General features: G+C 40.2%; 1 protein-coding gene across 9 annotated transcripts in view; it reads left to right on the forward strand.

The window, feature by feature from the left end:
- The window catches only part of ppfibp2a (PPFIA binding protein 2a), a 52,026-nt gene that overhangs the window by 20,909 nt on the left and 5,075 nt on the right, over window positions 1–26,042 (forward strand). For 4 of the 9 annotated variants that reach the window (XM_084409022.1, XM_084409026.1, XM_084409028.1 and 1 more), the window contains 11 exons: window positions 13,292–13,324; window positions 19,322–19,383; window positions 20,304–20,379; window positions 20,720–20,814; window positions 20,955–21,022; window positions 21,108–21,150; window positions 21,320–21,361; window positions 21,618–21,747; window positions 25,392–25,524; window positions 25,632–25,751; window positions 25,877–26,024. In XM_084409022.1, the coding sequence (XP_084265148.1) occupies window positions 13,292–13,324; window positions 19,322–19,383; window positions 20,304–20,379; window positions 20,720–20,814; window positions 20,955–21,022; window positions 21,108–21,150; window positions 21,320–21,361; window positions 21,618–21,747; window positions 25,392–25,524; window positions 25,632–25,751; window positions 25,877–26,024 (950 nt within the window). The remainder of the gene's footprint in view (window positions 1–13,291; window positions 13,325–19,321; window positions 19,384–20,303; window positions 20,380–20,719; window positions 20,815–20,954; window positions 21,023–21,107; window positions 21,151–21,319; window positions 21,362–21,617; window positions 21,748–25,391; window positions 25,525–25,631; window positions 25,752–25,876; window positions 26,025–26,042) is intronic. The other 5 variants (XM_084409023.1, XM_084409030.1, XM_084409029.1 and 2 more) reach the window with 3 other exon arrangements.

Genomic DNA, 26,042 nt, shown 5'->3' on the forward strand with positions numbered 1-26,042 from the left:
GAATGCATTGAAAAGCCCTCGCGCTACTCATATACTGGGAGAGAGATAAGACAATAGAGCTGCACGATTCATCTTTAAAAAAATGTGATCTCGATTCAAACACCCACGCAATCTGCTTCCATTTTGTCTGTCTATTAAACCTTTGACAAAATCACATCGCAACATTTAAAGCTGTGCTGACTCAGAGTCGTCATGAAACAGCTTCACAAACAGTCTTTTCAACCTCATAGTATCATTATTTCTGTGATACAATAGTTAAAATTATCATAGAAGTACTAGGATAAAAGTTAAAATTTCAAATATAAACACTGATGTTTATGATAGCGATCAAAATAGAGTAAAGCCCCAATCACACCTAACGCGTTTTTCCGGTTCGAAAACGCGAGGCGCACAGCACTGCCCCAATCACACAGAACGAGCAGTGAACTGCGTTTTTTGTTGCTAGGCAAACACAGAAACCGCTGTCCTGTCAGACAAGTAAACGTCAAATCAGCCTTTTATTAACTTTGTTTATTTTCTGTTAACATTGTGGTAGTTACGATTCGTGCAGTAAAAAATCGTTACGAAAAGACAAAATCATAATACCAGCAGTATCAGCACCTATAGGGATGTTCGCCGGAGTCAAATGTGACGTCACGATATGGGCGTGGGCGCGAACTGGTTGGCAGAAAGAACCAAAACATGTCGCATGTCGCAGCAGTCTACCTGTGTTTTGTCAGCATATGTTAATTATTTGTCCGAAGAAGCTAAAAAGAGATATAATTAAGCTTTTATATAACCAGGGTTCATGTTCTCTGCCTGATCCATATCACCTGAGTGAGAATTTTTTGTTGTTCTTTGACATTTAAACGAAGTCAGCAATTTCGTTGGATTTACAGCTAAAAAATCTGGCGGCACATTACTGGAGTAAAAAAAGCATCTGTGAAAGCAGTGCAGTTTGAGTGTTTCGGAACGTGTATGTGATCGGAGAGAAAGATGAGGCCCTTCTCTGACTACGTTGGTGAGATGAGATCATGCAATGCTGACAGTACAATGACAGTTGCACAGATGTTGGGAGTTGGGAACCGGTGAGAAAATGTCCGGTAGCCTACCCGGTAACTTCACCAGTAATAACAATATTAATTTAGTTCTGCTTAACGGTTCCTGAACGCTGTAACTAACAGCTGCCCAGCCATCAACACAGCCACGTGTAATTTGTTTACATACGAGCTGCACTAGGTCTATATCTGTATTCTAAGAGTTATTATTACTTATGGATCTCGTTAATAACTTGACAGCACTTAAATGTGTATTCTTACAAGTTAAAGAACAAATGTTTGTGCAATTCCTTTTTTTCACCTTTTATGAGGCCAAAAAAAAAAAAAAACCTGTCTGGTAAAAAGTCAAAAAAGTTAACTTCAGGCCCTGTATATAACATTGGTTAACATACGTAAAAATGTATGAAAATACAATAATTTGCCCTTAATTTATAAGGATATGTACACAGATGATACACACAGTACAGTAACCAATCTTGCTGATCACACAGCACGATACAACCATTTTTGTTCTGTGTTTGCGCTGCGCAGCAAGCGGCTATTACTTTTCTTCTGCCAACCAGAGCGCATGTAACCGCGTCGTGACGTCACGGCGAAGATCCCTATCGTGATAGTATCGAATCGGGAGATAGTTGTATCGTCCCAGCCCTAGAGTTCACAAGAGCAGCGAGAACTGAGAAGATGACGCAGATGGGTCTCGGATGTAGTGCGGCACTTTTGTGAACTCACTCAGAGGCCCACAAATAAAAAAATTAATAGTTGAATAAAGTTGTTATTTTTGCACACAAAATTGATTGTTGTCGCTTGATGAATTTAAGGTTGAGCCAGTCACTTGGACTATTTTAACAATGTCTTGACTAAGATTCAATTTTGGTATGTTTTAGCTTACCTCAAGGGCATCCAAGATGTAGGTGTCTTTGTTTCCGCAGTAGTTTCAATTTTGATATTTTTAGGTCAAACCGTTCTTGTCTGTCAGTCATATCATGCAGGTCTATGGTTACTGTCTCAAAGAGCATGCACAGAGTCCAAATTAAAACATCGTCCAAATTAAACAATTCCCCATCGTAAGTACACATTGATGGCCTAAGACACGAAACGAGCGGTTTGTGTGAGAAAACGACCAGTATTTATATCGTTTTTTACCTCTAATACACAGCCACGTCCAAGTGATCTGAGGGCAGGAGCGCATCCTGGTGTGTGACGTGTGCGCAGACTGGTGCATAGATATATACACTAGATGTCGCCTTGGCTACGGCAGTTCATTGGAACGAATGCCGTAGGCAAGGCAACATCTATTCTAGTATATATACATCTATGCCCTCAGATCACTTGGACGTGGCTGTGTACAAGAGTTAAAAACGATAGAAATACTGGTCGTTTTCTCACACAAACCGCTCGTTTCGTGTCTTAGGCCATCAATGTGTACTTACAATGGGGAATTGTTTAATTTGGACGATGGGGAATTGTTTAATTTGAACGATGGGAAATTGTTTAATTTGGACGATGGGAAATTGTTTAATTTGGACTCTGTGCATGCTCTTTGAGACAGTGACCACAGACCTGCATTCATAGGACTATCAGACAAGAACGGTTTGACCTAAAAATATAAAAATTCAAACTACTGCGGAAAAAAAGACACCTACATCTTGGATGGCCTTGAGGTAAGCTAAAACATACCAAAATTTAGTTTCAAAGTGAGCTATCCCTTTAAGGGATAATTCCAGTATTTAGCACTTTGAGTCTCTTTTCTGGTTTGTTTTGGATGAACTAGAGTGGTGGACAAATCGCCTTTGACAGCTTCAGAGTCGCTGGCTACCGGCATGCACGAACATGTCCTTAAAACAACCCTCAACGCTCGTTTCCAAAACTGTGCAACTCACCGAGTGGCTAGTGGTGTTCGTTGATGTTCCAAAACAAGTAGCGTAGCGAAATACAGTTTCTGTCGTGTTTTATTTGACATTTTGTAAAATCCCATTGATTTCTGTTGGAGGACTCATTGCTCGTTGATATTACTGTGCTTCAGACTCAAATATCGAGCGGAAGTTTATACGCAGTTGTGAGTTATCTGAATAAATAGTTCCACTATAGCAAATAACACGGATTGAAATCATACATTGTGCCGATATATTTGTTTTTAATCATCAACGAACACCACTCTGTGAGTTGCACAGTTTTGAAAACTAACGTTAAAGGTTGTTTTAAGGACATGTTCGTGCATGCCCGTAGCCAGCCACTCTGAAGCGGACAAAGGCGATTCTAAACGAGTCAAAAAGTCGAGACAGGACCCATCGTCAACATTTCTGTGTCCACCACTCTAGTTCATCCAAAACAAACCAGAAAAGAGACTCAAAAGTGCTAAATACCGGAATTATCCTTTAAAAGGATTAGTTCACCCCTAAATGAAAATTTCCCAATAATTTACTCACCCCAATGCCTTCCAAGATATCTATGTCTTTCTATCCTCAGTGGGAGAGAAATTATGTTTTTCGAGGAAAACATTTCTGGATTTTTCTTCTAACAACAGACTTCATTGGTGACCATCGTTTTTAAGTCCAAATCAATGCAGTTTCAAAAGTCTTTGAAGTGTTTAAACGGGCTGTACGCGATCACAGCTGAAGAAGAGGTTGTTATCTAGCGAAACGATTGGGCGTTTTCAATTTTTTTTTATAATTTATAGACTTTTTACCTTCAATAGTTCGGATTGAGCTGATCAACAAACGGACAGGGAACTACGTCATCACGTTGAAAGGTCACGCCGGCACCGGCAGAAGTATCGCCTAGGGGTGCACCGATCCGACTTTTTCAGTCCCGATACCGATACCTGGGCTTTGTGTATCTGTCGATACCCGATACCGATCCGATACTATAGTTGAATTAATAATAAACTGTATACCTTCCACAAATACCTTCCTTGAAGAGACTAAAGGCACCAGACTTTACTAACTAAACATAACTAAGACAAAATAACAGATGTATGTAATGTGTTGTATTCTTATTTATTTAAAAAACAATTGTGCATTCAAAATCGAAAATAGAATATAATCAAACTTCTTTAAATAAATGTAATCGAAAATAGAATATAATCAAACTTCTTTAAATAAATGTCAAAAAAAAAAAAAAAAAATGTAGCGGTGGAAACAAAAAAACTGTGTATTGGTCAAACGTGTCACACCACCATCACAAACATGACCTGAATGCTCACTTAATCAGCAATGGCAAATTTAAATGTCAGTTTTAATGATCATTATGTTTCATATTTTTTAAAATGAAAACAAAAAGAAGCAGGGTTGTGTTTTATATTTCGTGTTGTTAATATGCAGTAAAGATAATCAATGTACGCGTTTGCCTGAACCACATTTATGTGGCCATTAATATGTTTAAGTTTTTTTTTTTAAATGAAAAGAGGCAGAGTGGTGTTGTATAACATACTTCGTTTTATTGTTGGCTAAAATATACATAAAGGGATTACCGGAGTAGCCAGAGCGAGCTGAGTGACGCGATCAAGTACACCGCTGTTCCATTTGCAGAATAACCGGACTCGCGTCCTCTCGTCCTCGGGAGTTCGTTCTCCTGAGTCGAACTTGGCAAGTCCGAACTACCAAGGAGGACGCAAGTCCGAAGTTTGCGTACTTGGTATTGAGAAACGGCCTCTGGCTCGCTCCATGTTGCTTCTAGCATGCGACACGCGTGAAGCTGACGAATGACGTAGGTTCTGCTGCGACGACGAAAAAAAAAAAAAAAAAACCTGGATCGGCCCGTGGATCTGTTATTTTTTCCGATCCCCGATCCAGCTATTTTATCAGTATCGCGGCCGATATCCGATCCTAATATCGGATCGGTGCACCCCTAGTATCGCCCCACTGTTTACAATGCGACCGTACGTAGGAGGATAGTTCAAATAGTATTGTTTGCAATTATATATAGTAATAGTATTCACTGAATATGAATAGTATATGAATAACATTCTGCTGAATATGAAAAGTAGTTCAAATAGTATTGCCGGCGTGACCTTTCAACGTGATGACGTAGTTCCCTGTCCGTTTGTTGATCATCTCAATCCGAACTATTGAAGGTAAAAAGTCTATAAATTATAAAAAAAAATTGAAAACGCCCTATCGTTTCGCTAGATAACAACCTCTTCTTCAGCTGTGATCGCGTACAGCCCGTTTAAACACTTAAAAGACTTTTGAAACTGCATTGATTTGGACTTAAAAACGATGGTAACCAATGAAGTCTGTTGTTAGAAGAAAAATCCAGAAATGTTTTCCTCGAAAAACATAATTTCTCTCCCACTGAGGATAGAAAGACATAGATATCTTGGAAGGCATTGGGGTGAGTAAATTATTAGGAAATTTACATTTAGGGGTGAACTAATCCTTTAAGGGGTTGGAACAACATGAGGGTGTATAATTACTGACAGAATATACATTTTTGGGTGAACTAACCCTTAAATATAAGTAGTGTGGGGGTGCCAAACTAGCACTGTGGTCCAGTCTCTTCATGCTGTGGTCCAGTCTCTTCATGCCCCGTCTATAAAGTGAACAGATTGACTGATGTTACTAATGGTGATTTATTGTTTCATAAACATTTAATAATAACATTGTGACTACTCAATAAATGTTAACCCTTAAGTTATTTAGGCTGTGCTTTGAGTCCTATAAATATTAAACCACACAAGATTAAAATGTAGCTTACAAATGTTATACAATGGAAAGGTTCAATAACACATTGTAAAGGATTAGCTACACCTGAAAATGAAAACTATCATTGAGGGGAAAATAAGATAACGTGCATCAAAATTCTGTACCTGCTAAACTTTTCTAATTTGTACTAATTTGCCATACTATATGGAAGTAGGAATATAATACTTTCATTGTATGACAATAGCAGCATTGAGAAAGGTCTTCTGAAGCTAACGTTATTATAATAAAATTATAAAAATGTATAAACCAGGGGTCAGTTGCATAAACATAACCACTATGTTAAGACTGTGTCTTAAGAACTAGTATGATCAACTAGAAGTTAATTAGGGGTAATAATCAGTCTTACTGTTCGGTGTCAAATTAGACCAATCTATTATGTTACTGACTTTAAAAAGTTATTAACAGTTTTAAAGAATAAAATTGGATGACTAACTTGTAAGACTAGTCTTAACAGTTTATGCAACTGGCCACAGGGCTTAGCATTAACCCTGGTCTTGTAAGTTACTTGTCCTTTGGACAAATAAATCGTTCATTCACTTGTAAAAAAAAAAAAAAAAAAAAAAAAAAAAGTAGCTTGTCCAGGAATATATCTTTTTTTTTTTAAGTAAGGTTATTAATCTGTGTGTAACGTATGTGTGTGTGTGCGGCTGTATGCTTAAATTAAAAGAGCACATTAATAATATAAAACGGTGATTCAACTGACTTGAAACTTGACTTGAAACGGTTGCATGTTAATACTAGGGATAAATGGCATTATAAAACCCCAATTTGCCCTCCAGGTGGGCATTCCGTCACGTGAAAACTATGAATTAACGGTCCAGTGAATACTTTTAAGTTAATTACTTTTAAGATAATTTAGTTTAACGTTACTTCCATTCACATTGAAAAAATGCCAGCAAAACCTTTACAAAACCTCTGATTAAAAGCCTAAAGCCTAAACTTAGCAGCTAAAGTCTAATCAACCTAACCTTAACTTACCTTGACGTTAGCCTAAAAGTTGAGATGCTAACGGACTTTTCCCGAAGACACTAAAACCATTTCTATAAAGTAAATATTCAACGGAAGCGTATCATTTACATGAAAGAATGTGTCAGAAACATTTTTATGTACAATTTGTTTAATTTTGGTGACTAAACTTACCTGAAATTAGCGAAGAGACAACAGTGAGAGACGGAGTTGCTGCTTGTCGTCAGCATAGACTGTGGTGTGGTCGTCAGTTGAGCTCCCCGCCCGTTTCCATGGTAACTCCAGTTCAAATCTGGTTCAAATCCAACTCGAGTGCGCGCGCTAATTAAAAGACGTAGAAGTCACGCTCACGCAGCATTTAATATAAAAGAAGAATTGATGGAGGGAATTATTTGATAATCATATAAAATATCCTGAAATGTGAGGTTAACATTATTAAGTGTATGGCTAGTGGCCATCACCAAACTGTAAACGGAATGAGTATATGAAGTATGAGTGTAAAACAATGTTTACAAAATCATTTATATAATAGGTTAATAGGCTATATATAGTTATATATTATAATATAATGTAATATATTATATAGCTTTATAAATGGTTAACGTGGTGTAGAAATAAAATTGCAAAAACATTTATTAAAAACTAAACATGATAAAAGGCATGAATATATTTTGTGAAATATACACAATATGTACACATATTTAAAGATGTAACATGAGGAACAATTTAAAAGGTTTATGTTCAATGTATTTTTGAAATAATATATTTTCAAAATGTATTTCAATATATTTAACAGTGCTTCACATATTTTAATAGCATATCTATCTATCTGTACATCTATCCAAATTATAGGAAGGTCTGTCTGTCTGTCTGTTAACAACATTTTCAAACTTGACAGGTTTTTTGCTACGGGCACAAGTAAGTGCAGTCAGTGTAAAGTTTGACGTTGTTTGGATTAGAAATGCAAAAGATATTGTTAAATATATCGGTAAAAGAAGGTAATTGTCTAAAAATTAACATTCTGGCATAAACACTCTGTCAGCTACACTGTTTACTTCTGAATATTGTATTTTATTCACAGCTTTTCTCAGAGTTCACTGTAGCCTGCTCCCTGAATCGTATATAGTCAAATTTTACTTGGTGCTTTCTTCCATGCATAAATAAAAATGTCACTGAACTTTTGCTGTGTAATTGTAACAATGAGCACTCAAACACACCAAAACAACAATTATTAAAAACACACACAAAAACTGATTTTGCACGGGCACTTTCCCATCATTTGTAGTAGCTATTCACACACTGTTTGCTCAAGGGTAGCGTTTCCTCTGAGTTCACTGTGTAGCCAGCTCCCTGAATCATCACGCTTACTCATTAGTGGATGTTAACTGAATCTGTAAGTCAGCTATGCTGTTAACTTCTGAATATTTTATTTCATTCTGGTGCTTAACATTATCACTACTGTGTAATAGTAGCATGCTATTAACCAACAAAACATATCCTATTCAATGCATTCACAATCTCTTTCATGGGCATCATTTGTAGTAGCTATTCACAAACTGTTTTTACTCAAGCGTAGCGTTTTCTCTGAGTTCACTGTGTAGTCTGCTCCCTGCATCATGTAGTTCAATTTTTTACCTTTATTTATGTCATTATTTCAGGATCAGTACTTGCTTTCTACCATTCACAAATAAAAATGTCACTGAACTTTTGCTGTGTAATTGTAACATCAATGAGCACTCAAACACACCAAAACAACAATTACTAAAAACACTCAAAATATGATAGCCTATGATAGCCTATGATAGCCTAAATATAACATTCAGAAAATACTAATAACATTATAAGGACGTTCTGAGAATGTTGTTCTAAGAACGTTTTCTATCAACGTTATGAGAACTTTCATCAATCACAAATAACGTCATAAAGACGTTCCAAGAACCTTGTTCTAAGAACGTTTTCTATCAACGTTATGAGAACTTTCATCAATCACAAATAATGTCAAAAAGATGTTCCAAGAACTTTGTTCTAAGAACGTTTTCTATCAACATTATGAGAATGTTCATCCATCACAAATAACGTCATAAAGACGTTCCAAGAACCTTGTTCTAAGAGCGTTTTCTATCAACATTATGAGAACTTTCATCAATCACAAATAATGTCAAAAAGACGTTCCAAGAACCTTGTTCTAAGAACGTTTTCTATCAACATTATGAGAATGTTCATCCATCACAATATAACGTCAAAAAGACGTTCCAAGAACCTTGTTCTAAGAACGTTTTCTATCAACGTTATGAGAACTTTCATCAATCACAAATAATGTCAAAAAAACGTTCCAAGAACCTTGTTCTAAGAACGTTTTCTATCAACATTATGAGAACGTTCATCCATCACAACATAACGTCAAAAAGACGTTCCAAGAACCTTGTTCTAAGAATGTTTTCTAACAACGTTATGAGAACGTTCATCAATCACAAATAACGTCAAAAAGACGTTCCAAGAACCTTGTTCTAAGAACGTTTTCTATCAACATTATGAGAACTTTCATCAATCACAAATAACGTCAAAAAGATGTTCCAAGAACCTTGTTCTAAGAACGTTTTCTATCAACATTATGAGAACGTTCATCCATCACAACATAACGTCATAAAGACGTTCCAAGAACCTTGTTCTAAGAACGTTTCCTATCAACATTATGAGAACTTTCATCAATCACAAATAACGTCAAAAAGACGTTCCAAGAACCTTGTTCTAAGAATGTTTTCTATCAACATTATGAGAACTTTCATCAATCACAAATAACGTCAAAAAGACGTTCCAAGAACCTTGTTCTAAGAACGTTTTCTATCAACATTATGAGAACTTTCATCAATCACAAATAACGTCAAAAAGATGTTCCAAGAACCTTGTTCTAAGAACGTTTTCTATCAACATTATGAGAACTTTCATCCATCACAACATAACGTCATAAAGACGTTCCAAGAACCTTGTTCTAAGAACGTTTCCTATCAACATTATGAGAACTTTCATCAATCACAAATAACGTCAAAAAGACGTTCCAAGAACCTTGTTCTAAGAACGTTTTCTATCAACATTATGAGAACTTTCATCAATCACAAATAACGTCAAAAAGACGTTCCAAGAACCTTGTTCTAAGAACGTTTTCTATCAATGTTATGAGAACTTTCATCCATCACAAATAACGTCAAAAAGACGTTCCAAGAACCTTGTTCTAAGAACGTTTTCTATCAACGTTATGAGAACTTTCATCAATCACAAATAACGTCATAAAGACGTTCCAAGAACCTTGTTCTAAGAACGTTTTCTATCAACGTTATGAGAACTTTCATCCATCACAAATAACGTCAAAAAGACGTTCCAAGAACCTTGTTCTAAGAATGTTTTCTATCAACATTATGATAATGTTCATCCATCACAACATAACGTCTTAAAGACGTTCCAAGAACCTTGTTCTAAGAACGTTTTCTATCAACGTTATGAGAACGTTCATCCATCACAACATAATGTCATAAAGACGTTCCAAAAACCTTGTTCTAAGAACGTTTTCTATCAACATTATGAGAACTTTCATCAATCATAAATAACGTCATAAAGACGTTCCAAGAACCTTGTTCTAAGAATGTTTTCTATCAACGTTATGAGAACGTTCATCCATCACAACATAATGTCATAAAGATGTTCCAAGAACCTTGTTCTAATAACGTTTTCTATCAACGTTATGAGAACGATCATCAATCATAAATAACGTCATAAAGACGTTCCAAGAACCTTGTTCTAAGAACGTTTTCTATCAACGTTATGAGAACGTTCATCAATCACAAATAACGTCAAAAAGACATTCCAAGAACCTTGTTCTAAGAACGTTTTCTATCAACGTTATGAGAACTTTCATCAATCATAAATAACGTCATAAAGACGTTCCAAGAACCTTGTTCTAAGAACGTTTTCTATCAACGTTATGAGAACGTTCATCAATCACAAATAACGTCAAAAAGACATTCCAAGAACCTTGTTCTAAGAACGTTTTCTATCAACGTTATGAGAACTTTCATCAATCATAAATAACGTCATAAAGACGTTCCAAGAACCTTGTTCTAAGAACGTTTTCTATCAACGTTATGAGAACTTTCATCAATCATAAATAACGTCATAAAGACGTTCCAAGAACCTTGTTCTAAGAACGTTTTCTATCAACATTATGAGAACGTTCATCCATCACAACATAACGTCATAAAGACGTTCCAAGAACCTTGTTCTAAGAACATTTTCTATCAACATTATGAGAACGTTCATCAATCACAAAAAACGTCAAAAAGACGTTCCAAGAACCTTGTTCTAAGAACGTTTTCTATCAACGTTATGAGAACGTTAATCAAATCAAAAATAACATCAAAAAGACGTTCCAAGAACCTTGTTCTAAGAACGTTTTCTATCAACGTTATGAGAACGTTCATCAATCACAAATAACGTCATAAAGACGTTCCAAGAACCTTGTTCTAAGAACGTTTTCTATCAACGTTATGAGAACGTTCATCAATCACAAATAACGTCAAAAAGACATTCCAAGAACCTTGTTCTAAGAACGTTTTCTATCAACATTATGAGAACGTTCATCAATCACAAATAACGTCAAAAAGACATTCCAAGAACCTTGTTCTAAGAACGTTTTCTATCAACGTTATGAGAACTTTCATCAATCATAAATAACGTCATAAAGACGTTCCAAGAACCTTGTTCTAAGAACGTTTTCTATCAACATTATGAGAACGTTCATCCATCACAACATAACGTCATAAAGACGTTCCAAGAACCTTGTTCTAAGAACGTTTTCTATCAACGTTATGAGAACGTTCATCAATCACAAATAACGTCAAAAAGACATTCCAAGAACCTTGTTCTAAGAACGTTTTCTATCAACATTATGAGAACGTTCATCAATCACAAATAACGTCAAAAAGACATTCCAAGAACCTTGTTCTAAGAACGTTTTCTATCAACGTTATGAGAACTTTCATCAATCATAAATAACGTCATAAAGACGTTCCAAGAACCTTGTTCTAAGAACGTTTTCTATCAACATTATGAGAACGTTCATCCATCACAACATAACGTCATAAAGACGTTCCAAGAACCTTGTTCTAAGAACATTTTCTATCAACATTATGAGAACGTTCATCAATCACAAATAACGTCAAAAAGACGTTCCAAGAACCTTGTTCTAAGAACGTTTTCTATCAACGTTATGAGAATGTTAATCAAGTCAAAAATAACGTCAAAAAGACGTTCCAAAAACCTTGTTCTAAGAACGTTTTCTATCAACGTTATGAGAACGTTCATCAATCACAAATAACGTCATAAAGACGTTCCAAGAACCTTGTTCTAAGAACGTTTTCTATCAACGTTATGAGAACGTTCATCAATCACAAATAACGTCATAAAGACGTTCCAAGAACGTTGTTCTAAGAACGTTTTTTACTCAACGTTACAAGAACGTTAATAACGTTGTATGAACGTTCCGAAAACATTATTTTACTAACGTTTTGTGCTAACATTTACACAACTTTTAAAGAACGTTAGTGAAAGTTGTGGGAACGTTCCCTGTTAGCTGGGCTGATGTTGTAGGTCACATGACAATGACGGAAGTAGTATGTACAAATTCACACTTTATAGAACAAACTTTGGTCACACTATATATTATGTGTCTCTTTAACTACTATGTACTTGGATTAAAAAAAAATGAAATGTACTTATTGTGTTCGTGTTGTACTGTAAACACTTTTGCTGCAATTACGGTAGGATAAGGGTAAGGTTAGGGACAGGTTTAGTGGTAGGTTTAAGGGTGGGTTAAGAGGTAAGGGAATAGTCAACAGTGTAATTATAGATGTAATTACATTCAGATATTTTAAAACTATAAGTACTTTGGGTAACCCTTTATTTTGCAGTGTCCTTGTTACATTGTTACATGTACTTACCATAGTAATAACAGTAAATTAGGCATAATTACATGCAACTAACCCTCAACCAAACCCTAATCCTACCCTAACCCTATAGTGAGTACATGTAGTTAATTAATATTACTCAATACATACATAATTACACTGTAACAATCACACCTTAAAATAAAGTGTAACCGTAACTATGTAAAAACATGTATGTACGCATTAAGTGGATTGTATTAAATTATTAATTTAAATGTTAGTACATAGTAATTCAAGACACCTAATATAAAGTGGGACCCAAACTTTATGTATGGTCAAGAAGTAAGGTCTTCATCAAATGCGGTACATACCCTGAAAGTACACAATTTTGGGCACAGCTAGTCATTATTCTTTCAATTACATTTGGTGTTATTATAGTGGCACATAAATTGCACCCTTAACCTTTAATTAATCTGCATTACACTGGCCATTGGTTGCCCTGCTCTTTAGATTTTGAACTTTAAAAAATACCTATCAGTCAATAACTAATAATAACAGCCAGTTTTAATAATTGCCATTTGTGTTTGCTGTGTGTTGTCATAGCTAAAAAAAAATTGTTTTTTTCTTACCACCATTCGCTCACCATTAGAGGAGATATACAGAAGGAGACTCAATACCAAACGTAAGCTTGCTTTTTTATTACACAACCTCACACAAAATGCTAGAAAGATAAATGCAGAATTCATCTGTGCACATACAGCTAATTTCTGGATTTGATTGTGTGAGTTCTCACTTGTCTTATTGTTTTATGTGACCCTAAACTCATGGCTGTGTGAGTGTATTGTAAGCTGGTGACTCAAAGTCATAACCATTTATTGCTCCACATTTTTTACAACTTTCCTTGGAAAAGTTTAAGACCAGTGTTATTCCTGTTTTCCATGTCTGTAAACTTTAATTATTTTCAGGGTAGTAGATCTTCAACATTTTAGATCATCTTGCATATCGTCTCGGTTACATATGGTAACCCTCGTTCCCTGAGGGAGGGAAAGGAGACGCCACGTCGAGATGACGAATAGGAATCTCGTTAGAGAGGCCAATCTACTTCAAGTGAAACTAAAACAAGCCAAAACACATTGGTGTGCAATCATTTGCATCAGCTGTGCAGCCTCGCAGCGCGGGTATAATAAGCAGCTAGTGTGATTGCACTTCAGTTTTTTGCTGAGGAGTCAAGCCTGAAAAGGTGGTCGCCCCGGCGGGCAGCAGCAGATGTGGCAACGGGATGTGGTGTCTCCGTTCCCTCCAACAGAGAGCCAACAGAGCCGGTACTCACAGTGCTTCTACCCGTTTAGGGTGACAACACGGGAGGACACAGGCTCTACACGTAAGCTATACGTCTAGCGAACGTGTTAGGTGTCGCCCAGCCCGCAGCTCTACAGATATCTGTTAGCGAGGAGCCACGTGCCAGCGCCTAGGAGGATGCAACGCCTCTCGTGGAGTGTGCATGCAACCTGAGCGGGCAGGGCACGCCTTGAGCTTGGTAAGCCAAGGCAATGGTATCCACTATAAAGTGGGCCATCCACTGCTTGGAGACAAGCCTTTCCCTTCTGCTGGCCTCCGTAACAGACAAAGAGCTGGTCTGAGGTCCTGACGCTTTGAGTTCTGTCCACGTACATATGCAGAGTGTGAACAAAGCCAGGGCTGGGTCAGCCTCCTCCTCTTTGCAGGTTCACTACCTGATCTCTAAAGGGAGTGGTAGGAACCTTGGGCACATAGCCAGGCCGGGGTCTCAGTACAACATGGTTGTCACCCGGCCCGAACTCTAGGCACGATTCGTCGACCGAAAATGCTTGCAGGTCCCCTACCCTCTTGATCGAGGCCAGTGCAATCAGCAGCAAAGTCTTCAAGGAGAGAAGCTTCAAAGGCTCAAAGGGAGAATCCTAAAGTGCTCGAAGCACCAGGGAAAGGTCCCAAGAGGGTATGGAGGGGGGGGGGTGAGGAGGATTTAATCGTCTCGCCCCCCTAAGGAACCTGACAACCAGGTTGTGCTTTCCAACTGTTTTACCATCTATGTGTTCATGATATGCTGAAATAGCGGCAGCATGTACTTTTTGAGGGTGGAGGGAGACAGCCTTCGCTCCAACCCTTGCTGCAAGAAGGAAAGCACTGACCCTATCGAACATCTTTGGGGGTCCTTTCTGCGAGAGGAACACCATTTGACGAACAAGTTCCACTTCAAGGCGTACACACGTCTCGTAGACGGCGCTCGCGCAGAAGTCATGGTGTTAAGTACCTCTGGGGGTAAGTCACCTAGAACCTCCGCGTCCCATCCAGGGACCAGACATGGAGTTTCCAAAGGTCTCGGGTGCCCCGTCTCTGAGTCAGAAGATCCTTCCTCAGAGGAATGGGCCAGGGAGGGACTGTTACGAGGAGCATGAGTTCTGGGAACCAAGTCCGGGTGGGCCAATAGAGAGCCACCAGAAGGACCTGCTCCTCGTCCTCCCTGAGTTTGTACAGGGTCTGTGGGTCAGTCACTGAGGGAAATGCATATTTGCGGAGGCCCCGGGGCCAGCTGTGTGCCAGTGCATCCGTGCCAAGTGTTCCCTCGGGGAAGGGAGTCAGGGAGTAAAACAGCTGGCAGTGGGAGGTCTCTGAGGAGGCAAACAGGTCTACTTGAGTCTCCCCGAACTCTCTCCAAATCAGCTGAACCACCTGGGGGTGGAGTCACCATTCTCCCAGGAGCACAGCTCGTGACAGCTTATCGGCCACACGGTTGAGCACACCGGGGACATACATGGCTCGAAGCGACCTCAGATGCTTCTGACTCCAGAGGAGGAGATGGCGGGCGAGTTGCGGCATGCGATGGGAGCGTATACCACCTTGACGGTTGATGTACGCAACGGTCGCAGTGTTGTCCATACGGACCAGCACGTCTCTGCCCTGTAGCGGCCTCTTTAAGCGGCTCAGGGCGAGACGTACTGCTAGCAACTCGAGGCAGTTGATGTGCCAATGCAGTTGGGGGCCCGTCCACGCCCCTGACACTGCATGTCCGTTGTACGTGGCACCCCAGCCGGTGGCAGAGGCATCTATGAATACCACAGCATGCCTGGACACCTGTTCCAAGGGGACTCCTGCCCGAAGGAACGAGGGGTCTGACCACGGGCTGAAGGTCTGGCGGCACGCCGATGTGATTGTCACCCGGTGAGTGCCGTGATGGCACGCCCATCTCGGGACTCGGCCGTGAAGCCAGTGCTGAAACGGTCGGGTCTCATATGGAGCAGCCCGAGCTGAGTTACCGCTGCCATCTGCCCCAGGAGCCTCTAAAATAATTTCAGTGGGACCGCCATCCTGCCTTTGAACGTGTTCAAGCAGTTCAGCACCGACTGAGCACGTTGCTCTGTGAGGCACGCTGTCTGTGCGACCGAATCCAACTTCATACCGAGAAAAAGAGATCCTCTGCACGGGGGCGAGCTTGCTCTTTTCCCAGTTGACCTGAAGGCCCAGCTGGCTGAGGTGCCTGAGCATGAGGTCCCTGTGTTCGCATAACTGATCTCGAGAGTGTGCTAGTATGAGCCAGTCATCGAGATATTTGAGAATGCGAATGCCCAGTTCTCTCATGAGAACAAGGGCCCCCTCCATGACTTTCGTGAAGACACGGGGAGACAGGGACAGCCCGAAGGGCAGGACCTTGTACTGATATGCTCGACCCTCGAACGCAAAGCGCAGAAACGGTCTGTGTCAAGGAAGAATCGAGACATGACAGTACGCATCCTTCAGGTCGATCGCTGCAAACCAATCTTGGGGATGGATGCATTAAAAAATGTGTTTCTGCGTGAGCATTTTGAACGGTAGCTTGTGGAGGCTCCGATTTAAAACTTGCATGTCTAACCCACCATCTTTCTTGGGTACAATGAAGTAGGGACTGTAGTGCCCTGACCTCATATCGGCTGGAGGGACCGGCTCTATCGCATCCTTCGCCAGTAGGACTGCGATCTCCGCGTGCAAGACATGGGCATCGGCTGCTCTCACTGTAGTGGAGTGGATGGCCCGAAACTTGGGGGGATGCCAGGCAAACTGAATCGCTGAGCCTGATGGTCCGAATGAGCCAGCGAGACGGACTGGGGAGCACTAACCAGGCTCGCAGAGACCGTGCAAGCGGGACCAAAGGGACCGTAGGCGTACCCGGAGTGGGGCAGTGAGGTAGAACACAGGGACTCGGCTCGGGAGGCTCTCTCTGGGAGGCGGCCCGTAGCGGAGTCTGAGTGTGCTGTGCAACACTTACCTGGTTCCACGAGGCAGGAGGTGCAGGAGGCGGCTTGGTTGCGTTCTTGAACTGCACACTGCTGCCTGCTGGCGATAGAAGAGGCGGATGAGAGTGGTGAGGATTCTCTCCCCCCACTGCTCTCCGGGCCCTCTTCAGACCCAGAGATGGAAGAAACTGCTCTTTTATTGAAAATTTGGGTACCACTGGTTTTGAGGCCAGCGGCGGAACAAAAACAAAAGGAAAATTAAGATTTTCCACTCTGCCCTCTTCCGGGGGATGGAGCGATGTGGTTATCGTCTCCTGGAGAGCAGTCCCTTCCATCTCTGGGTTGCCCGTCCTAGGGCCACTTGCTTCTGGCTTTGCAGCCCTTCTTGGTGGGGGCCTGGACGGACGGGGCGGCCTGCCTTCGACTGGCTCCACGGTGCCGTTTAGATGGAGGCTGCTGCTGTGGCGCGGGAGCAGGGGCAGATGCAGGAGGCCGCCCCCGGCGACGAGAAGACTGAGGGGCTGCAGCCGGTGGGGTGGAGGCAGCAGCTGGCCGCCGCGGCAGGATGTGTCTGATGGCCTCAGTCTGCTTTTGTACAGCCGAGAACTGCTGAGTAAAGATCTCGACCGCGTCGCTGAAGAGGCCGGTCTGGACACGGGGGAATTAAGGAACCGGAGCTTGTCGGTCTCCCTCATGTCGGCCAGACACAGCCAGAGATGGCCTGGACCACCAAGGTGGACATCGCACGACCCACCGACCGCGCGGTCACCTTCGTCGCACGAAGTGCGAGGTCCGTCGCGATACGAAGTTCCTGGAGAACTTGGGGATCATGACCACCCTCGTGCAGGACCTTCAGTGCCTTGGCCTGATGGACCTGCAGCAACGCCATGGCATGCACGGCAGAGGCAGCTTCCCCACAGGCCTTGTAAGCCTTGCCAGTTAAATCCGACGAGTACTTACAGGCCCGGGAAGGAAGACACTGTTCTCCGTGGCAAGTGGAGTTAGGGCACAGCTGCAAAGCAACGGCCGTTCCACTGGCAGGATACGCGTGTATCCCTTAGCTGCCCCGCAATCAAGGCTGGTGAGGGAGGAGGAGCCACCGGAACGGTTTCTGGCAGTAAAAGGTGCCGTCCACATCCCCGTAGGCTCCTCATGCACTTCCGGGAAGAAAGGCACTGGAGTGGGTTGCTGAGAACCAGCACGCGCCACCCCGAGATACCAATCGTCCAACCTCGAGGGTTCGGGACACGGTGGAGGGTTCCACATGAGCCCGAACCGTTGGCGGCCCGGGAAAGCATGGCCATCATCTCCGGGTCCATCTCGGGCACCGCTGACGCACCCGAAGGAGGTAGCGGCGCCGAGTCGTCATCCGCGGAGAAGTCTGACCCACCCTCCGATGCAGTGATCGACATCTGGTCGTCACGGGGAGCAATGGCGGCTCAACTGGCTGCGAAGCGTGAGAGGGGTGAGGGCTCCTAGGGGGTTGGTTCCCCGAAGGAGACGCACTCACCGTAATCTTTCCGAAGCAACCCTCTGAGGGGGATTGGATTGAGGCAGAGGCACGGGGACTCCGCTCCTTTGCAGGAACGAGAGTCTCGACCGCAGCCCCACAATCATCTTCCCACAATGGGTACATAACTCACCCACAAAAGCTGCCTCAGCGTGTTCAATGCCCAGACACACGAGGCAGCGATTGTGACCATCCCGTGATCCCAGGTAACGACCGCATCCAGAAACACACAGATAGAATGTCATCTTTAAAAAGACGCGTTCTATCTGTGTAAGCTCTTTTAGGGACTGCTCTCACTGGTGCTGAAGCACGCAGGGGAACGGCCACCGCGAACACAGACAGGAATGTGCACCTGTCTGTGCGCTGTCTCTCTGTTGCTGGTCTTACCAGCCATGAAAACGGCCGTTGAGCGCTCTCAGGCACACCTTACCAGCTGTGATAACAGCTTTTTCTTTTTGCTCAATTTGACAAAACAAAAAAGAAAGAGAGAGAGAGAGAGAGAGAGAGAGAGAGAGAGAGAGAGAGAGAAGACCGCTTGCGCTGCTGTGCTGTCACGCCCGCACCGAAGATGGAGAGGTCCAGAAAGGCTTGTAAAGTCACTCTGTAATTAGTAGAGAGCATCGAAGTGCTTGGCTCCGAAGCAAAAAGCTGAAGTGCAATCACACCAGCTGCTTATTATACCCGCGCTGCGAGGCTGCACAGCTGATGCAAATAATTGCACGCCAATGTGTATTGGTTTTAGTTTCACTCGAAGTAGATTGGCCTCTTAGCGAGATTCCTATTCGTCGGTCTCGACGTGGCGTTGACTGACCGACCGAAACGGAACTTACACATATAGCATTGTGCAGGACTGTACCATATTTAACTGTTATTGCATTGTTTTAAAATGTTGGTCTCTTTCATTGTTTTTCTCTGTCAACAGATCAGGAGCTACAAAGGTTAAAGACAGGAATGGAGTCACTTATTACTGCCAATAATGAAAAGGTATATAGAGTTGTTTATTTATCATTTTTGATTTTGAAATGTTCCAAGAAAAAAAAAAAAAACACAAAACAGTTTATTATTATTATTATTACTTTTTATTATTTAAACACTATTTAAATAGTAAATATTTAAAGTCCGCGTGAACCGGAAGTTGCAAACGACTTTGCTCCAGTGCTGTGACGTATTTCCCAGTGAAAAGGAATATTGAACAGAGGGCAGGGTTTTACTCTAGTGCTCCTCCTCTCCATCTCTCGCTCATTACAGACTAACGATTTGAGGGGAGTGGTTAAGCGTTTCTCAACCCAAGCCGTCAAGCATACGTCATCAGGGAAGGTCCTCCAATGCAGAGGGGAGGGGCATTTTCAGATTTTGATTAAAGATTACGAAGCCAAAACATTTCTTTCCGTGTTTTAACTTGCACGGATTAATTGTTCACCACAAGACTAGTAATATGCGCTAACAAAGTAAATAGGGTCCATTTTGATTTCAATTGGACTTTAAACACTAAAGTTCATAACTGTTATGGCCACTAACAGAAATTTCTAAATATAGCTCACTTTGTCAACACACTTTCCTCACCATCTCACCATGTTCACAGGGTGAGCAAGACTCAGTTTGAGCACACTGGGTCCTTTGTTCGTCACACTGCCCTGTGTTTATGGACTTAAGTGTGTAGAATGTCTGTGAAACTGAAGCCAGAACCAGCTCCCCCAGACGTACCAAATACTTGGACTTACAGGATACCTGTGGCAGAAATTGCCTTTTGTGCCATTTGAATTTAAAATGTATAATTAAATTTCCGCTCGTCACAGGCTTTATACCATCAATAATGTGATGCTTAGAAGTAATGTTTTTTTTTTTTTTTTTTTACTAAATGTGTATTTTATGGGTTATTAATATATTGTTCAAATTTGTTCTAGGATCGTCGAATAGAAGAGCTCTCTCTCCTCCTCAGCCAGTTTAGAGAGATGAATGAAATCATTACTTTAGTTCAAGGTAAATTGTTCAGACATGTTCTGCCTTGTTTTATCAGACAGTTAGAGGTCATACCTGTAATTTTGAGAGAGATTTTCCAGAAAATATTTATAAGACAAAAATGGCATTGCATAATTAAAGTGATAGCAAATCTGCATAACAGAGTTTTGCTGATTAGCTAATTTTTCTGTCAAAATCAAGTGACATTTTGCTGACAAGATTTGACCAAATCATTAAACGAAGAATGATTTTTTGTAAGTTGGACATGGCAATAAGATTAAAAGTTTATCATACACATAGTGAGTCATGATAATATCAGGAGCTGAACAAACTTACGACATATTACTGATATCTTCCATAGGACCCGGAGACAAATCAGTACAGAACAGCAGCAAAGTTGAAAAGCAGAATGGGACTGTAAAGATGAAGACTTTAACACATACAGCTCACACTGAGGTGTGTGTGTGTGTGTGTGTGTGTGTGTGTGTGTGTGTGTGTGTGTGTGTGTGTAGGTTAATGAGTATTGGTGGCTGTTGACTCTGTGATACATCACTTCCTGAACAGTTTCTGATTTTTTTTCTTTGCCTCTGGTAAAGTTGACCTTCAGTAGCTCATCTCCTCTACTGTTGTCTTCATTTTCTTCTCAGAAAGATGCAAACTCCAGGTAAATGAGTCTGTGCATCCAAATATTCTCATTTCAAACAGAAAAAAATGACATGTCACATATAAATAATGTTGCTTTCACATAGGTCCATCAGTATGGAGGACTTTAAAGGCAGCTCAGCACAAAAGGTTTTGTTATTTTATTGTTATTATTTACAGTTGTTTGCTGTTGACACAGATTTATTTTTGTTTGGGTTGTGTGTGTGTGTGTGTGTGTGTGTGTGTGTGTGTGTGTGTGTGTGCGCGCGTGTATGATGTTGACATGCCAAAGTTTCCAATGATTCACTCTATTGTTTAGGCTGTGGATGGGAAACTGGTAGAGCCTGTTTTATCAGAGGAGGTATAGAGTTATTAATCTATCATAATTATCAGCATTTTACCACTACCAATGTAACATGGACATCATTTCAGTTATACGGTCTTAATTAATTATATAATAATACATAAACTAATTAAGACAATATAACTGAAATTATGGCCATTTTACATTGGCTGTGGTATAATGCTTATTTCATGATATTGCATCTGAAGATGGATTAAACCTGCCTGCAGCAGACAGTATTAACCTTCACTTCACTTCTTAACCACTTTTATAGATTCGACCAGCTGATAAAAGACATCAGACACTCCCAGCAGTTTTGAGTCACCCAGAGAATAGAGACAGTGAGACGAGTGACACATCCAACCAGAGGACTCCAGAGAACAAAAATGAAGACATCAACCTTAGTATGAGACACTTTAAAAGTACTGCTAATGTAAAAAAGTAACTTTTATGCCTAGGGGGATTTATCATGCAATAATTTAGTACTTTCCTGTTGAAGATGACAGTGATTATTAGATAACAGTTAAGTCCATATGACTGACATATAAAGTGACCAACCAGTTTATTAACTTTTTTGCCCAACGTATCAGAGCAAGTATATACATACACAAACCTTAATATTTACAATATAATTTAATATTTTTGTGTATGTGTGTGTTTGATCATGTCTTGATGCCAATTTTAGGTATAGCTGCCCTCTCGTTTTTGGTAAAGTACTTTTTTTGTGACTCAAATGTACTGTATATTTCTAGCCTCTCCTCCACCCCTATTCTTGAGCAAAACCACTTCTACCATCCTTAAAGCCCTGTGCCTTTGATGGGCTGTAATGAAAGGGTCTCTACCAGAGGCCAGAGCAACTATCATGTGGGCCCCACCTGTTCAGGACCCACCCTGCGACTGAAGCTTGACTGAAGGCAAATCACTGCCAGATGGCCAAACATGTTTTGACAGGCAGGAAGACTGGAAACTGGCCCATGTAAACCTGCTCAGTTAGTCTCTACTGCTCCATAAGCACAGTTGCTTTCATTTCATTTATACAAATCTCTAACTGAAGACAGAAAAAAAAAAAAAAAAAAAAAAAAAAAAAAATCTTGACTATAAAGTTCTTTAGATGAAAGCTTAGCAGGCAGTACTTCAATTAAACATTTAAAATATTATATTATTACACTGTTCCAAAATAAAACAATAACACTAAAACATCACAGACAGGGCTTAATTAAGCCAGGATTTGGCCTTAGTTTAATTAGGATATTTAAGTAGCTTTTATAAATGTGCCTTTAAAAAAAAAATATATATATATACTGGTGGTGAGCATCTTGGGTCAAAACAATGACACTGATATACTTTAAAGTCCCCCGTAGTCAATCATTTTATCTCTTAAAACTCATATTTGATCACAAAAATGACATTTAAATATTTTCCAGTGAAAAATATTTTATTCTTATTTAATTTTATTAAGAAAAAAATATTCATTCCTTAAAATAGCTTCAATGTAACTCTACACCATTGCTTCATTTTGTATACACGGAACCATGAATAGGCTAATTAGCCCCGCCTCCACTCACTCACACAAGCTCAGAGATCCACTTGGTCGGTCAACTTTGCTGAGGTAAACCCTCGACACCTCGACAATGGTATCGCTCTTTACAACGTTGGACACACAACGGTAATTAATATGATTAGCCTTGTGCTTGACTATGTTATCAAACAGCTAGTAATGTGTTGCTAATGTTACACAAACCATGTTCCCGTTGCCGTTCGCCATCTCAGTCTGCCTTCTAAAAATCAGTATCCTTAGAAGCACTTTGAACAACTTAGAAAATCAGTGGAGAAAGGCATATTGTTCATCATAACATCGTAATATACATATAAATCACCCACTATATTGCTAAATGCACACGATTATTCATATCAACAGAAAAATATACCAGGATAACCTGGCTTCTCTTGAGACTAAACAAAATACTTTTACAAAAACACAAGATCAACATTTCTGCTCTTCCCCCTGAATATTTTCCCCTATTTATTTGCATTGTACTGTAGGTCTATTTTTGTGAACATATTTATTTATTGTTATTTATTTTTTTTAACTGAGGGACAAGTCAAAATAATATGTGGTAAACAACAACTTGCCATTTGTAATAAGGGTAAATTTAGAGTTGAGGGAGAGCTGGATCCAAGTGCAGATGATGATTTATAAGAAAATACAAAACAACACAAAGCAACTAAAACTCAGAAACTAAGACCCTAATACAAAGAAAATCAGAATAAGAATAATATTGGCAGAATAATATTGTTGAACATTTCTAGAAGTAGATCTAGTAGATCTTATGAGACTGTGTTTATCTGATATGTTGACTTCCTCATGATAATTACTTAACCTTTAAATACATGAATGTTTCGCCAATCATTATTACATTTTCGGGTCTTTAGCAACCCGGATCTAAAACTCTCCAGATATTAGACTAACAATTACAGAAGAATAAAATAAAGCATATTTTATTACCTTTTGGTGCTTGGAATGGTTCTGTTTGAGTATATGTTTTATGCCATCATCATGGTCCTCATCAGATCTCGTTTACCAGTAGCCTACTTTCAGCATCTGGCACATATTTGCGATCTGAAACATACATTAAAAATATCATTTTCATCTTCAAAATCAATATTTTGATTGCTGACCGCTTCTTCACCTGATCCACCATCAGGTGACAATAGCTGCGTTTACATGGACACTTATAATCGGATTGACGGCTCAATCGGACTAAAAAACCTTCATGTAAACACCTTAATCGATCCGATTGAGCTCGATCCGAATGAAATTTCGATCGGATTGAAAGGGGTGGTTTATCCCTTTTGTAATCCGATCGAGAGAACATGTAAACACTTGATCGGATTGAAAACCGAAACTGAAAGGACTGCGCATGTGCACGGAACGAGCTGTTCTTCCTGTTGAATAAAGTGTCATATTAATAAGTTTCTCGTCATTCTAAAATTCTCATTTCACTCGCGCGTCTGTGAAGTGAAGCAGGACAACGTCCCACCAGTCCTTGTTTTGGATTCTCATCCACAGACGACTGGTTTTGACCGCGGGGAGGGGCATTTTTACTGCGTGATCAATAAGCAGCACGGCAAAACGGTTAATAATATGCTCTAAATTATGACCAGAGACGAATTAATATTACGTCTGCTTTTTAAAACAAATAAAGAACCAATAGAGGAGAATATTTATGCGCAAAAAGCGGGAAACTCTGTATATTCGTGCAGTGTGCGCATGTCAAAACATCAGATCCGATTTGAAACTTGTGACATATAAACGCGCACATCAACCCGATTACTTTATTTATCAATCATGTAAACACCTTGTTCGGATTCATCAATCGGATTGATTTCATTCCGATTGTGTCCATGTAAACGTAGCTAGTGACACTAATATTTGATTGTGTTCAGTACTTGCTCTGCAGTAAATCGATGAGGTTTTTGCTGATGATACTTCCCATTCTTTTGTTTTCTGCCTGCCATAACTATTAGAGAAACGTCACTTTATCATTGTGTATCAGACATTGCCACCTAGTGGAATAAAGGTGAATTGTACTTATTCAGTCATCAAAGATTTAATTATTGTTGTGCAAAAAAAGTATACTTGCACTGTTACACACCTCGAGTCGTTAGCGATCCTATACAATTTGTACAAAAAGATAAATGGGAAAACAGGAATTATTTTATCTTTATCTTTATATATATATATATATATATATATATATAAATATATATATAAATATATAAATATATATATATATATATATATATATATATTACATTGTGTACAATGAATTTATTGAGGAATACTAAGAAGGTTGATGTCTAACTTTTAAAAAATGAATGAGGAGGAGGGTTGTGAATGACGTCCCAGGTCACTAAAGACCCGAGATATGGGTTTAAGGGTTAATAGCACCAAAATAGCATTCTGTTGCTGCTTTATTGTTATTGCCACCCAGCTAATAAGTACATTTATTTATTTATTTATTTCATTTAATTTTGTCCCCCTCAGGAATTACAGAGAAAATGAAGGACACAACCACATCTGATCTTTCTTCAGTGTGTTGTAAAGCCGACTCTGGCCAGCAGACTCCTGTGTTACAGGAAAACATAAAAAATACTAGCATTCGCAAACTTTGGGGAAAGTAAGTTGATTATGACCAGAAGCAATTGTAGCACACAAAATATAAAGAAATCTGAGACAAAAAATCTGAGATCATCCATGCATCTGAGAATATGTGTTTGTATTGAGGATGAAGAGGACAGGTGTTCTGTCAGATGACTTGGAGCCCACTCAGTTCAGGAGAGGAGGCTTCAGGGCTACAGCTGGGCCACGGCTAACACGGACTCCTGATTCTGGACACTCATCTCGGTAAAGTTCCCTTAATGAAAAGGCAGGCCAGAGCTGCAATAGACATTGGAGGGACATGATCTCCTTTACATAACAGACACTGAACTGTTATTGCTCTTATCATGTTATTATCTTGTCTTAATCAGTTCCCACACACCCTTCTCTAAGTGGTCGACAGAGCAGGTGTGTGGTTGGCTGGAAGACTGTGGTTTGGGTCAGTATGTCAGTTTGGCCCGTCAGTGGGTTGATAGTGGACAAACCCTCCTCTCTGCCACCCCACAGGAGCTTGAGAAGGTTTATTTTTATGCTATT

This window comes from Rutilus rutilus (assembly GCF_951802725.1).
Source record: "Rutilus rutilus genome assembly, chromosome: 5".
In the NCBI taxonomy this organism is placed as follows: Eukaryota; Metazoa; Chordata; class Actinopteri; order Cypriniformes; family Leuciscidae; genus Rutilus; species Rutilus rutilus.